The 13,714-nt window shown below is 40.1% G+C and overlaps 1 protein-coding gene across 1 annotated transcript in view; it reads left to right on the top strand.

The window, feature by feature from the left end:
- Positions 1-13,714, top strand: part of LOC122554446 (phosphodiesterase 4D interacting protein) — a 161,417-nt gene that overhangs the window by 115,302 nt on the left and 32,401 nt on the right. Inside the window, exons 26-29 of the mRNA XM_043699507.1 lie at positions 4,352-4,605; positions 7,431-7,568; positions 9,496-9,672; positions 11,769-12,020. Of these exons, the coding sequence (XP_043555442.1) occupies positions 4,352-4,605; positions 7,431-7,568; positions 9,496-9,672; positions 11,769-12,020 (821 nt within the window). The remainder of the gene's footprint in view (positions 1-4,351; positions 4,606-7,430; positions 7,569-9,495; positions 9,673-11,768; positions 12,021-13,714) is intronic.

The raw sequence follows: 13,714 nt of genomic DNA, 5'->3' as shown, positions 1-13,714 counted from the left end.
TGTAAATATCCAATAAATGGTGGGGTTGGGGAAAGGAAACTTTTGACTTGTGCCTTATATAGATGTAAAGTCAGCAAACTGTTCCCAGTTATAGCCTGTGCCATATTTCAGGCCTCATTTACTGCACTATAAATCCACCAAATTATTGTCCTGCTGCTTGTAGGCTAAGAAACAGCTAGTTCAGCTGCCTACAGATTGCATCTGAGGGTGGGTCTGATGTGATACTGCCAGCAGTCATTTGAACACACTGGCAATGGAGCAAAGATTTTCCTGGGCCCACAAGAATAAAAATAATGTATAGCAAAATCTTTTTGGTCTCTACTATCAGAGTCAAGTACAATATCCAATGCATGCTCAGCAAAGGCTGTGCCTGTTCATTGCTGACCTTTTACATTTAAGATGTTATAAGGAGAAATTGAATCTTAGTTTACAGATCTAAGGAGCCTATTAGCTGTTTTAGGCAGACATTCAAGCAACTAAATATCGTTCATGCTTATAATGAAATTAGGAAACCCTCTGGAGGTGGAGGCTCCACAATTATCCATGTCCTAAATGAAGAGTATAATGCATTAGTGCAAAAGACAAGGTTAAAGAATTTGCAACCTCTTTCACCAGAAGCATTGAATTTATGATTGAACACATCGAGAACTCCAGTGTCATAGATACCAGTCTTCAGCCAATTCAATTGATCCTGGATACCACAGCAACCAAAGGTCCTGACAACATTCTGGCAATAGTACTGAAGACATGTGCTCCAGAATTAGTTGTGCCCCTAGCCAAACTGCTCCAATCCTTTAGCTGTACTTGTTAGATAAGGAGTTTTAGGATTTTGACCCAGCAACAGTAAAGGTCTGGTGATGTAGTTCCAAGTCAAAAAGTGTGGCACTGGAAAAGCACAGCAGGTCAGGCAGCATCCAGGGAGCAGGAGAGTCGATGTTTCGGGCATAAGTCCTTCATCAGGAATCAAGTAGTTCCAAGTTCAGAACGTTTGTGGCTTCGAAGGGAACTCACTGTCTAACAGCTCTGTCCTTTAATACTCAGCCAATTCAATCAATTGTAGCATGAAGCTACCTTTGATGATGGATGCTGAAATCCCCCACCTGTTCCACCAAGTGATGTTCACTGTGGAGAAGTATTGATTCAGCAGCTTGGGGTGGGGTTGGGATGGTTTCCTTGTCCATGTTAGATGTCCATACAATCTCATGGATCCCGGAGTCTATGTTCAGGACTCCCAGGTGCACTCATTTTTTCTTTACTGTATGTCACTGTGGTGCCACCTCAGGAGTGGTGATGGTGGTGTTTGGGGCCTGAAAATTTTGATTCTGTAAGAATACCTATATCACACTGTTGCTTCACCTTTCTGTGAGACAGCTCTCCCAATTTTGACACAAGCCCCAAAAAGTCCCAAGGAGGATTTTGTAGGGTAGACAGAGCTAAGTTTATGTTTTTAGTTTCCGGTGCTTACGTTAATAATGGGTGTTCCATCCAGATTCATTAGTCTTTGCAGTGGTTTAATACAGAGTTGAAAAGTGTGGCGCTGGAAAAACACAGGTCCGGCAGCATCCGAGGAGCAGGAGTATCGACATTTTGGGCTAAGCATAGAGTAATGTTATTGTCACATGTAAGGCCAGACGAGGTGTAGTCGATAGATTTCCTTCCCTAAGGCCATGAGCAATCTAGATATGCTCTTGTGGCAATTGATAATGGCTAATAATTTTTAATTCTAGATTCCTATTGAATTCAAATTTCACCATCTGACATGGTGGAATTCAAACCTTATCCTTACAGCAGTAGCCTGGAGCTTTGGATTACTAATCTAGTGATACTGGCACTGACCTGCTGCAAGTCAAAGAGGTGACGGTGGCTTTCCGGAGATGGTGGTATTCCATAAGATGTCAGAGTAGAAACAGGCCATTCAGCCCATCAAGTCTGTTCTGCCATACAGTGAGATCATGGCTGATCTCATTATCCTCAATTCCACTTTCCTGCCTTTTCTCACAATCCTTTGATTTCCTTACTGACTGAAGAGGAAACCTTTCCACATCTAACTTGTCAAGTTCTCTAAGAATCATGTATGCTTCAATAAAGTCACCTCCCATTCTTCTAAATTAAACTAAACAGTATATGCCGAACTGACTCAATGTCTCCTCATAAGACAGTCCCTCTATACCCAAAATCTGTCTAATGAAACTTCTCTAGTCTGCCTCCAATGCCAGTGTGTACTTCTTTAGGGGCCCAAAACTATTCAGTGTTCCAGCTGTGGTCTAACTAATGCTTTGTATAATTTTAGCAAGATGTATCTACTTTCGTATTCCATTTGCTTTGAAATAATGGCCAACAATCCATTTGCCTTCCTGATTAACTGTTGAGTGTATGCTAGCTTTTTAAGATTTATGCATGAGGACTCCAAATCTGATGTAGCTTTCTATAGTGTGTTTTTCATTTAAATAATAATCTCCTCCTCTAACCTTCCTTCCAAAGTGCATAACCTCACAATTTCTCACATCATATTCCATCTGCCAAGACTTTTCCAATCTTGCTTAATCTGTCCATATCCTTCTGTACACACTTTGTGCCAAACTCACCACTTGCCTTCCCACTTTGTGTCATCTACAATCTAGTTAAAGTATATTTACTTTCCTCATCCAGGTCATTACTATATATTGTAAATAATTGTGGCCCCAGCACTGATCCCTGTGGCACTTCACTAGTTAGAAGTTGCCATCCTGAAAATGATCCCCTTATCCCAACTGTCTGTTAGTTAGCCAATGCTGTCTATCCATCAAATAAGACATTAGGCTAACTGTTTCTTTTGACATCTTCCCTTTTTAATGTTTCTTTTGACACCTTCCCTTTTTAAGTAAAGTTGTTATTTTCCCAGATTTCCAATATTCTGGGACTTTCTCAGAATCTAAAGAATCTAAAGATTGTGGGCGGCACGGTGGCACAGTGGTTAGCACTGCTGCCTCACAGCGCCAGAGACCCGGGTTCAATTCCCGCCTCAGGCGACTGACTGTGTGGAGTTTGCACGTTCTTCCCGTGTCTGCGTGGGTTTCCTCCGGGTGCTCCAGTTTCCTCCCACAGTCACAAAGATGTGCAGGTCAGGTGAATTGGCCATGCTAAATTGCCCGTAGTGTTAGGTAAGCGGTAAATGTAAATGTAGGGGTTGGGGTATGGGTGGGTTGCGCTTCGGCGGGGCGGTGTGGACTTGTTGGGCCGAAGGGCCTGTTTCCATACTGTAAGTAATCTAATCTAATTACTACAAGTGCATCGACTATCCCTGTAACCACTTCTTTCAATATTCTAGGATACATCCCATTAGGTCCAGGACACTTAACAGTCTTCAGCCGCATTAGATTCCCTCGCACTTTTTTCTCAAGTAATAGTTTTATATTTATTCCCTTCCCTCTTTTTGCCTCTTGATTATTTAGTAACTCTGGAATGCTATTACAGTCTTCTGTTGTAAAGATTAATGCAAAATTTTTATTCAACTCCTCTAACTTTCCTTGTTCCTCATTACTATTTCCCCAGCCTCATTTTCCAAGTGGCCTATACTAAATTTGACCTCTGTCTTTTTTAAATGTGTTTAAGAAGCTCTTGCAGTCTGTCTCAATATTTAATTGCTTGCAAGTTTACCCTTAAAGTTTTTCTTCTCCCTCTTTATTTCTTTTTGATTTTTTAATGGTTTTCAAAACTTTTCCAATCCTCTGGTTTACTACTAATCTTTGCCACAAATGTCTGTTTTTATTTTCAATTTGATGCTACCCTTAACTTCCCTGGTTAACCATGCTTGACTTATCCCCTTCCTCGAATCTATCTTTCTCACTTGGCTGTATCTGTGCTGTGAGCCATGAACTATTTTCTTAAATATCTGCCATTTTTCCTCAACCTACTGCTATAGTCCTTCCCCAGTACACTGCAGCTAGTGTTGTCCTTTATTATTTTATAATAACCTTCATTTCTGATCCAAGTTCCTCCCCCTCAAACTGATTGTTAAATTCTACTTATTACAGTCACTGTTTTCTAGGGAATCTTTTACTCTCACGTCATTTAGTGAACCTGCTTTATTACGCACCACTAGATCCAAATAAGTCTGATCTTTAGTTGGATCTACAACTTATTGTTCTTGGAAATTGTCCTGAACACCATCTGAAGGGTAGTTGATTCCTCTCACTGGTTCTGAGGTTGGGTCACTCGACCGGAGACGCCAATTCTGATTTATCTCCACAGATGGTGCCAGACCTGCTGAGCTTTTCCAGCAATATTTATTTTATCTCTGATTTACAGCATCAGCAGTTACTTCAGTTTTTATTTTCATTCCTCTCTCACTCAATTGTTACCATAATTGCAGACTGAACAAAGAACTTCAACAGAAGAACAAGCTCATTGAATCCCTCAACTGCAAATTACAGAGTCGAGCAGACACTCCGTCCAGCAGCCATGTTCTCTCAGACTCTGAGCAGTCTGACAGGGCATCGCTCGCATCAGAGGAACAGGATTCTACCAATGATGACCTGCAAGTTTTTCATTATGAAGTTGATTCGAGCAGTGAGTACTCTCACAATGATCAGCAGAGAGCAGAGCTTGAAACATGTACTACAGCAGGTATGTATAAAATTAAGATGATTCAAACTTTTAAACACAAAAAAAAGCAAAGAAACAAAATGGTTTCTGCAGCGTGTTTGATACATATTGAGATTAAATAAGTGCACCAAGTTGTTTCTTCAACACTTGCATGAAGGAATTACAATGGAAATGAAAAATTATTTTGAAGTTTCATGATAATGGAAAGATTACATGATCAGCCTGCTCAGACATGTTAGACACATCTGTGAAGCAAGTAAAACTTAAATCTGGAATTTCTAGTCCAGAGGTAGAGACACGATCACTACATCACAAGAGCCCCAATCATAGGTATTTTCTTATGAACCTGTTCAGAGATGCTATTGCACAACTCTGGAGCAGGTGGGACTTTAACGCTGAGCCAGGAGGTCCACATTCGAGACACTACTGCTGTACCATGAGGACTCTAAAAGACTGGCATTCTCTAATTAACCTGTTCAGAGATGTTATGACATAACTCTGGTGACAGGTGGACCTTGAGCTGGGTCTCCTGGTCAAATGTAGGGACACTACCACAGTGCCACAGGAACTCTTGAGCTGCTCACTGAAGATCAATGAGATGCAGCTGGCCTCTTCAATGTGAGTTTAACTCGGGAGCAATTCCAACTGGATGCACGTCTGAAACTCAAAACCCCCCCGTAATATGGTCAAATCATCAGAAACATTGTACTCCATGACAAAACAAACAGCAGATTGTGACACGAACACATATTTTATCCCATGGGATGCAGTCCAAATTTATGAGCACAATGTGGGATTCTACCCTTTAAATATTTATGCAATATCAATCCAAGCACTTCGCAAAGAAAACACCAAAGTATTACTCACACCTGCATCAATATCATATATCTAGTACAAACATTTATACTAGATATCTCTACTTGTCAAGTAAAATGCCAACTAGGCTCAGCTCTCACCTCTAAATCACAGGTTGTAATTGGGCTTGATGAGCTGGCTTCTACTGCTTTATCTGACATGCTAACTTTCAGAAAATAAATCAAACCAGGTTCCAGTTTGCCTATTCCATTAGTTCAGCTTGGATGTTAAAGATCCCATCGTGCTCTTGAGGAGGGGCAGAACGGTTTCTATGTCCGGGACAATATTCTTCATTGAGAAAACATCAGCACTGGTGTTTTTGGAGTGTTGCTGACACTGAATAGCTGCCACATTGTCTTTAATAACAAGATGCACTGCACTCCACAAAGTAGTGGATTATGTGAAGTGTTTTGTATTTTGCAGTGATTAGACACTGTTATGGGTTTGCTGATTGTCATTTAACCGTAGTTACTGTAATAGCTATTCTGTTGGATGGCTGTCTGTGACAAGCAGCTTCTACTCACTGGTGAGCTAAATGTAAGAAATCAAGGTCTTTGAACACTTGTTCTCCATTCAATCTCTCTCTCATGATATTGCTGCTGGCTATAATGTAGCTCATATGTACTGCTCATTCCAGCCTCAGGTGATTACAGAAATGATCTTGTGTCAGAGCATTACTTAATGACATAACAATGATCTCCCAGCATCAGACACTGAGCTCATCACTTCATCCATCTTAAATGGACTTTATTTCACAGTTCATTTCTTCTGAGCAATTGAAAATAACTATACTAGCAATTTTTAACCTCCTCCTTTATATGAACATTTGATTAAAATTTGACAGCCTACACGATGCACAGTTCTGAAAAGTATTACATTATAATCCATAGCCTGGACTGCTTGGCTGAAGTTCCAAAATTCAGAAATAAAAACTTTCTGGATGATAGAACGATGTTGGCACCTAAACAGAAGTGTCACAGAAAATATTGCAGATATAAATATTATCTGAAACATAAAACAGTAATAAAACATTATAAAGCAGTAATAAAAATTGTTTGACTTATCCAAATAATGTATCCTCTGTGCTTCTGCTCCCAAAGTACTGTAGCAAAATGAAGCTGTATGAAAATGTCTCATTATTTTAAACATCTCCATTAAACCTCTTTAGCCTTCTCTATACTCAATGGAAATGTCTCAGTTTCTCAAGTACTTCTTCCTAGTTTCTCATTCCTTATATCATCCTACACTTGTTGTGTAAGCTTTCTTTAGTGGGCAAGTCAAAACAGCAGACTATACATTTAAACATAGCATAACAAATATTATGCACAAATTCATCACTACTTATTTAAAGTTGTAATCAATATGCCTATTTATAAATCTCCAGATTTAGTTTGCCTTTTTATGGTTTAGTTATCTATCTATCCTTGCACTTTCAGGTTGATGCCCTAAGGTCCCAGTTCAATAACGATGCTGAATTCTTTCATTGCCTGTATTAATAGTCCCACAGTTTATTTTTTCAAAATATGTTATCTCCATTATGTCACACTTGATACCTATGTAAATATTCTGCTGAACTACTTGTATTTTCCTGAAATCCTTTTAATCTTGTTAATGTTTGCTAAACTTCCCACTTTTGCATCAAAATTTAATTATCTGTTTATTAGACCAAAGTTTTAAATATGTAGATATATACCAATAGCAACAGCTGTTTAACCTGTCTGTCGTGACATTCATTTTTCTATCCAAACTGCTATTCATTTTCTTGTATTGTATGCCTGATTTTTTTTCTAACACGCCTCATTTAAATGACTTTATCAAGTACTTTATTTAGTACTCGTTCCCTTTACATAGCTAGGTTGCAAATTTGGCTTGAAATTGCTCAAAAAAAACCCCAAAAAAAACTAAAATTTCCCGGTCAGAATATTTGTGTGTACATTTGTGTGCTTGTATTATCTGGGACATCTCACGACATTAACATTTACTCTTCTCAGATGATCAAAGTAATTGTGAAAATCCATCCCAACATTCATCTCTCGCATCTGCTTCATCACATGAAAATCAGCCAAAAGGCAGTGCCACCATCACACCCTTACAGCAACCCTGCACGGACACCGTTAAATCAGAAAAAGGTATGGTCAGAGGCTGGTCAATGAATTGAGCTTAAACTGGAGCACTAAGCTGAGTATAGTGGCTTCAATACATGAAGTGGGAGGGAAACCCAGTTTTTCTTTTCTTTTTTGCTGCAGTGTTCTAGAAGCTGCTTTCTCAGTATAATGTTCAACATTGTGTATGCTGAGTTGGTCCAGTGTAGCACTAGCACCACTTGGTGCCACTTGTCTTCAGGGGAAATCTATTGGTAATATACAATTACTACAAGACTTTTAGCATGAAAATGATGATATGAATATGAATGGATGTGTTTGGAGCTGTTTCCCATACTTCTCAGTCATATTTTCTTGCAAAACATCAAAAGAACTCCAAATTAGATATTCACACTTTCCTACTGGTGAAAGGTCTGATAACCTCAGCAAAATAATGTAACGAGTGAATAATTATAGTAGATAAATAGGAGCACCTTCTGCAAAAACTGCCAAAAAGATTTTCCCATGCAGGTAAAACTGGCAGAGCAGCTGGTTGTCATTATGCATCCGTTAATAGTTGCACAGGCTGTATAAGTTGGTTATACTATACTGGAAACTCAGATATTTAGAGTTCAGGTTCCAAATCTGCAACACCGGAAATGAAATTCATCAAATCTGTGCCCAGACCATCTTTGCCATTGAAGCTCATTGTGTTCATCGATCTTCTTTAAGGAGATAAGCCTGTCTCCAAATCCCGTTCAATAAAACAGCATGGGATATCATTGATTATAAAACATAGTCACTGTGGTATGTCCATCAGTACTGTCTTGTGTCAACCAAAAGGGCTTAATAAATGCAACATTTTCCAAATCCCAACAACAAGCACATTCTTAAGAGCAACTTGGCAGAAAGATGAATGTTCATTAGCTGCCATAACACACTAAATAGACCCCTCGCTTTGGACCCGCGATAAACCACGGATTGATAAACCTCAGTTGGAGCAGTAAATCTGTACAATGCAAACCAATTTAAAGTGTTTGAAGGGATAATGGTTTGGCCCTGCTCTCTATGAAATCATTTTGATGGTACGTTTGTTACAAATGTTCCTGGGCTAGGGGGAAGAAAAATAAGCCTCGACTTCCATTCTTGATCATTATCCAGTAACTCATGCTGCACAAAGTGTTTGTGTGTAGAGATTGGATGCAGGTTGGATTGGCCCCTTCATTGCCTCACCCTCAGTTTGGATTCTCACATGAAGCATGTCTTTTGGATTAGATTAGATTACATTACATTACAGTGTGGAAACAGGCCCTTCGGCCCAACAAGTCCACACCGACCCGAAAACCACCCATACCCCTACATTTATCCCTTACCTAACACTGAGGGCAATTTATCATGGCCAATTCACCTGACCTGCACATCTTTGGACTGTGGAAGGAAACCGGAGCACCCGGAGGAAACCCACGCAGACACTGGGAGAACGTGCAAACTCCACACAGTCAGTCGCCTGAGGCGGTAACTGAACCCGGGTCTCTGGCGCTGTGAGGCAGCAGTGCTAGCCACTGTGCCACCGTGCCGCCCACGGATGAGAGAGCAGCTGGTGATTCGAATATATCCAAGCAATAACTTGAGCTTTTTGGGAAAAGAAGGGAGAAATTTGGAGGAGAGTAAGAAATATTTCCTTGTAAAACAAGTAGTTTCCAATTCATTAATGTTTTAATCTCTGCACCCTTACCACTTCAGAGAGTTGAACTATCAGACTATTTTTCTCAGATTGTCACCTGCCAATGTAATGTAAATTCAGCAGGACTTGGTGAACAAAAAGAGTCAAACCACAAATTAGCAATTCCTAATCCTACACAACAGGAAATAGGATTTGAAACGTCTCTGCATTTACTGTGTTTTATGTTCAAGTTTCAGTTCTTAAAATATTTTTCATATTATTTCTATTTCCAATTCTCCTGTTAATCTATAGGCCACTATTGCAGCAGTGTGACACCAAGCACTAATACCTGTCAGGCTTCATATTGTGCTGACTTCCCTTGTCAGTTCAGAAGCTTGCCCTTTGGCCCAGCTTACCCCACAGCCTCAACATTTTCCCTGGCCGAGGTCCAGCAGGAACTTCAAATGCTGCAAAGACAGCTGGGAGAAAGTGAGAATTTTGCCTGATATTCTGCTTGGGTAACAGACCTGTGTAACTGAGAGCATGTGCAAAACAGCATGATATGGAGTGGGGGTATAATTGGGACACTAAAATAATTTCTGTATTTTAACTTTTCATTTAATTTTTCTTCTTTAAAACCTGACATGTTATATTTTTCTTCTAAACTATCTTTCAACTCAGAGGTTCAATCACTGATCTGTGTTAAACAAATTTGGAGGCTGAATAGGTTGGAACTGTTTTCCCTGGAGCGTTGGAGGCTGAGGAGTGACCTTATAGAGGTTTATAAAATCATGAGGGGCTAGGGTGGGGGAGTCCAGAACTAGAGGGCATAGGTTTAGGGTGAAAGGGGAACAATTTAAAAGGGACCTAAGGGGTGACTATTTTACGCAGAGGGTGGTGCGTGTATGGAATGAGCTGCCAAAGGAAGTGGTAGAGGCTGGTACAATTACAACATTTAAAAGGCATCTGGATGGGTACATGAATAGGAAGGGTTTCGAGGGACCTGGGCCAAGTGCTGGCAAATGGCACTAGATTAATTCAGGTTATCTGGTCAGTATGGACGAGTTAGACCGAAAGGTCTGTTTCCATGTTGTACATCTCTATGACTCTATCATAGCTGAAATGGTTATAGTGACTCTAAATTTGGCCTCAACATTGTAGAAGGAAAAAAAAAAGATGGGCTTCCCATTCCTGAACACAGAGCAGTAATTCTTGTTCGTATATGTTTATGTAAATGTCATGGAACAATAAGATTAAATTAACTGGAATACCCTCAACAGTTGAACAGTCTGCCTGCTCTTCATATTGCGCTAATTGGGTGAAATGTGCATGGCAACTGGAACCATGGAACATACCCACAATTGTTAACACTGTAGGACAATTGTACCTAGGAGAAGGAGAAAATTGGCAAAAAGAAACAGGGAAAATTCAACAAGCCTGTGCCTCTAGCATACCTCCGATGCCAGATGACAAGCAGGCTGGATTAAAATTAGAGTCTAGATTAGAGTGGTGCTGGGAAAGCACAGCAGCTCAGGCAAAAGCCCTTCATCAAGACTGAAGGATTAAAATTACACTACTATATTTCCAATCGGTATTTCGTTGGAGTATGGCTCAGCATTGAAGACATTGAATTTACTCTTCTATCTCAAACCTTGTTGTGGACATGAATTGTGTTGGAATTTCCTAAGAAATTCAAGGGTTGGCATTCAAACAAAACAGGATTAATAAATGTAAAATATGGCAGGCTTGGTGTCAAGGGAATAATTATAACCTATTATTTTAACGTTGTGCTATGCAAATACCTTGCACCGGAAAATTAAGCAATTGAGTAGATGCACAAAACGATGTTTTACATCTCCAGTGATGAGCCGCTGATCAAAATACAGAGTATTTTTGTGATAGATTCACACAATACCCACAATAACCTTTCACTGCAGCTTTGAATGCCTTGTTTGGGCCCAAGAGACATTCATTGTTTAGCATGATGAATACCTATTGCTATTAACACTAAAATTGCTAACCAACAACATTTGCTTGTACAAATGACAAACCTTTTAACCTTTGACACAAACTAACATTAATGAGATTGTTGATCCTCGAATATTTCATGTATAAGCTGCAGTTCTGTATAAACCAATAAGGTGGGTAAAATGCCAAATTCTATTGCATGATTTTTGAAAATATGTCTTGTTGAAAGGACCTCATTGTGGCCTATGAAGTTGAGTAAAGAGGAGCAGATGTGGATATGGTAACATTGTGGAATGAAACAATCTGCTACCAGATCCAACATTTCCTGAAAGAAATCAAGGAATTTGTTCTTCATGAAAAATCTTTGATGTGATACATTTAGTGCTGATGACAAGGCGGTCCTTCAACAGTTGCACATTGTATAAGTACAATAATTGAAAACTACTAATGTTACAAATGGGCATTTATTGTTGGCCAGGCATGATGGTTTGAGTTATTTTTGCATTTTGTAGACTTCTGTAACTCTTTGAAAGTCAATAAGATGTACATTTGCTGCTTCTGTTATTTTTTTTCTTCCTCTCAACTTTCTGAACCTCCACTGAAAATAACTCTTGCAGATATGACCTTTTCTGGGACAGGCACCTGTATGTCTCCACATTTAGGACAGGTTGGCTGTATCTCTCAGTCCCACAATGCACTTCACCAACAGCAAAGCAATACCAACAACTTGCAGGAGATCTTGCGAACCAGTAATAGTTATTTGGACAACAGTGCTCTCTGGGAAACAACTATTCGACCAGTGAGAATTGGTACAGTTGGGGATTTGTCCTCTGGATCATCAGGATACCAATCGGGCACTAACATGGCAGGTAAAGAAATTTTTGCTTTTTAATTCATTAGAGCAGCATTTATTGCCCATCTGGAATTTCCATTGAACTGAATGACTTGCTAGGTCATTTCACAGGGCAAATATGAGTCAACCACATTGCAGTGGGTTTGATGTCATTGTAGGTCAGACAGTTTAAGGACAGCAGATTTTCTTTTCTATAAGATATTACTGAGCCAGATTGGTTACTATGACAATTGCAAGTGGTCACATTATATGATTTTTTTTTATTGAATTCAAATTTTACCATATGCCATGATGACATTCAAACCCATATTCCCAGAAGATTAGAGTCTGGGGCTCTGGATTGCTAATCTAGTTGCATTGCCATTATGATAAATACTTGGTTAATGCTTCGTACTGATGTTATACAACTTTTTAGAGACTATTTTTGTAAGGCTAGAAATGAGGAAATGTTATCCAGTGTAAATGCAGTTATGATCTCAGCTTCCCTATCTCTATAAACTCCTCTAGTACTAAAATCATTCCCATGTTCTACATTTCTTTAACTATAGTGTTCTGTATATTTTCTTTACCTTTGCCCATTTTTAACAGCTGTGTTTTCAGGCATTAAGGCACTGCCTTATGGTAATATTCACCCATTTAATTGAAACCATACCCAATCAGGTTGCTGTATTATGCCTCGGCCAGAAAATTTAGCTCAGGATAAGAAGAATCAGAAGGGCACTTACAGTCATAGTCATGGAGATGTACAGACAGAAACAGACCCTTCGGTCCAACTTGGGGCGGCATGGTGGCTCAGTGGTTAGTACTGCTGCCTCACAGCGCCAGGGACTCGGGTTCGATTCCCGGCTCGGGCAACTGTCTGCGTGGAGCTTGCACGTTCTCCCCGTGTCTGCGTGGGTTTCCTCTGGGTGCTCCGGTTTCCTCGCACAGTCCAAAGATGTGCAGGTCAGGTGCATTGGCCATACTAAATTGTCCATTGTGTTAGGTGGATTAGTCATAGGTAAATGTAGGGGAATGGGTGGGTTGCTCTTCAGAGGGTTGGTGTGGACTTGTTGGGCCGAAGGGCCTGTTTCCACACTGTAGGGAATCTAATCTAATCTAATCTAACTCGTCCATGCCGACCAGATATCCTAACCTAATCTAGTCCCATTTGCCAGCACTTGGCCCATATCCGTCTCCACCCTTCCAAGTCATGTAACACCCCAATGCCTTTTAAATGCTACAATTGTACCAGCCTCTACCACTTCCTCTGGCAGCTCATCCCATACATGCACTACCCTCTGTGTAAAAAAGTTGCCCCTTAGGTCCCTTTTAAATTTTTTTCCTCTTACCCTAAACCTCTGCCCTCTAGTTCTGAACTCCCCCACTCCAGGGAAAAGACCTTGTCTATTTACCCTATCCATGCCTCTCATGATTTTAGACACCTCTATAAGGTCACCCCTCAGCCTCCAATGCTCCCGCACTCTTACAGTTTACATGTCCTCTTTTGTGAAAAATTACAGTTGAGTAGGAGGCATGTGACAGTCATTCCCTGGAATGCATTAAGGCTTTTTTAGAATTCTCTACTGTCTAATATTTTCGAAAGCCATCCTTCCTTCATACCTCTGTTTGTTCGTCTACAATCGTGTTTTTGCTTTGATCACCAATAGTATCTGATTTTAGTGCAGAGTGCTGAGGGACACACTAATAGTCGGGGCAGCTGCCTCCAAG

The sequence above is a fragment of the Chiloscyllium plagiosum genome, chromosome 11 (genome assembly GCF_004010195.1).
Source record: "Chiloscyllium plagiosum isolate BGI_BamShark_2017 chromosome 11, ASM401019v2, whole genome shotgun sequence".
NCBI classification, from domain to species: domain Eukaryota; kingdom Metazoa; phylum Chordata; class Chondrichthyes; order Orectolobiformes; family Hemiscylliidae; genus Chiloscyllium; species Chiloscyllium plagiosum.
Note: the sequence above shows the minus strand (reverse complement) of the source record. Positions and strands in the feature narration are given on the sequence as shown.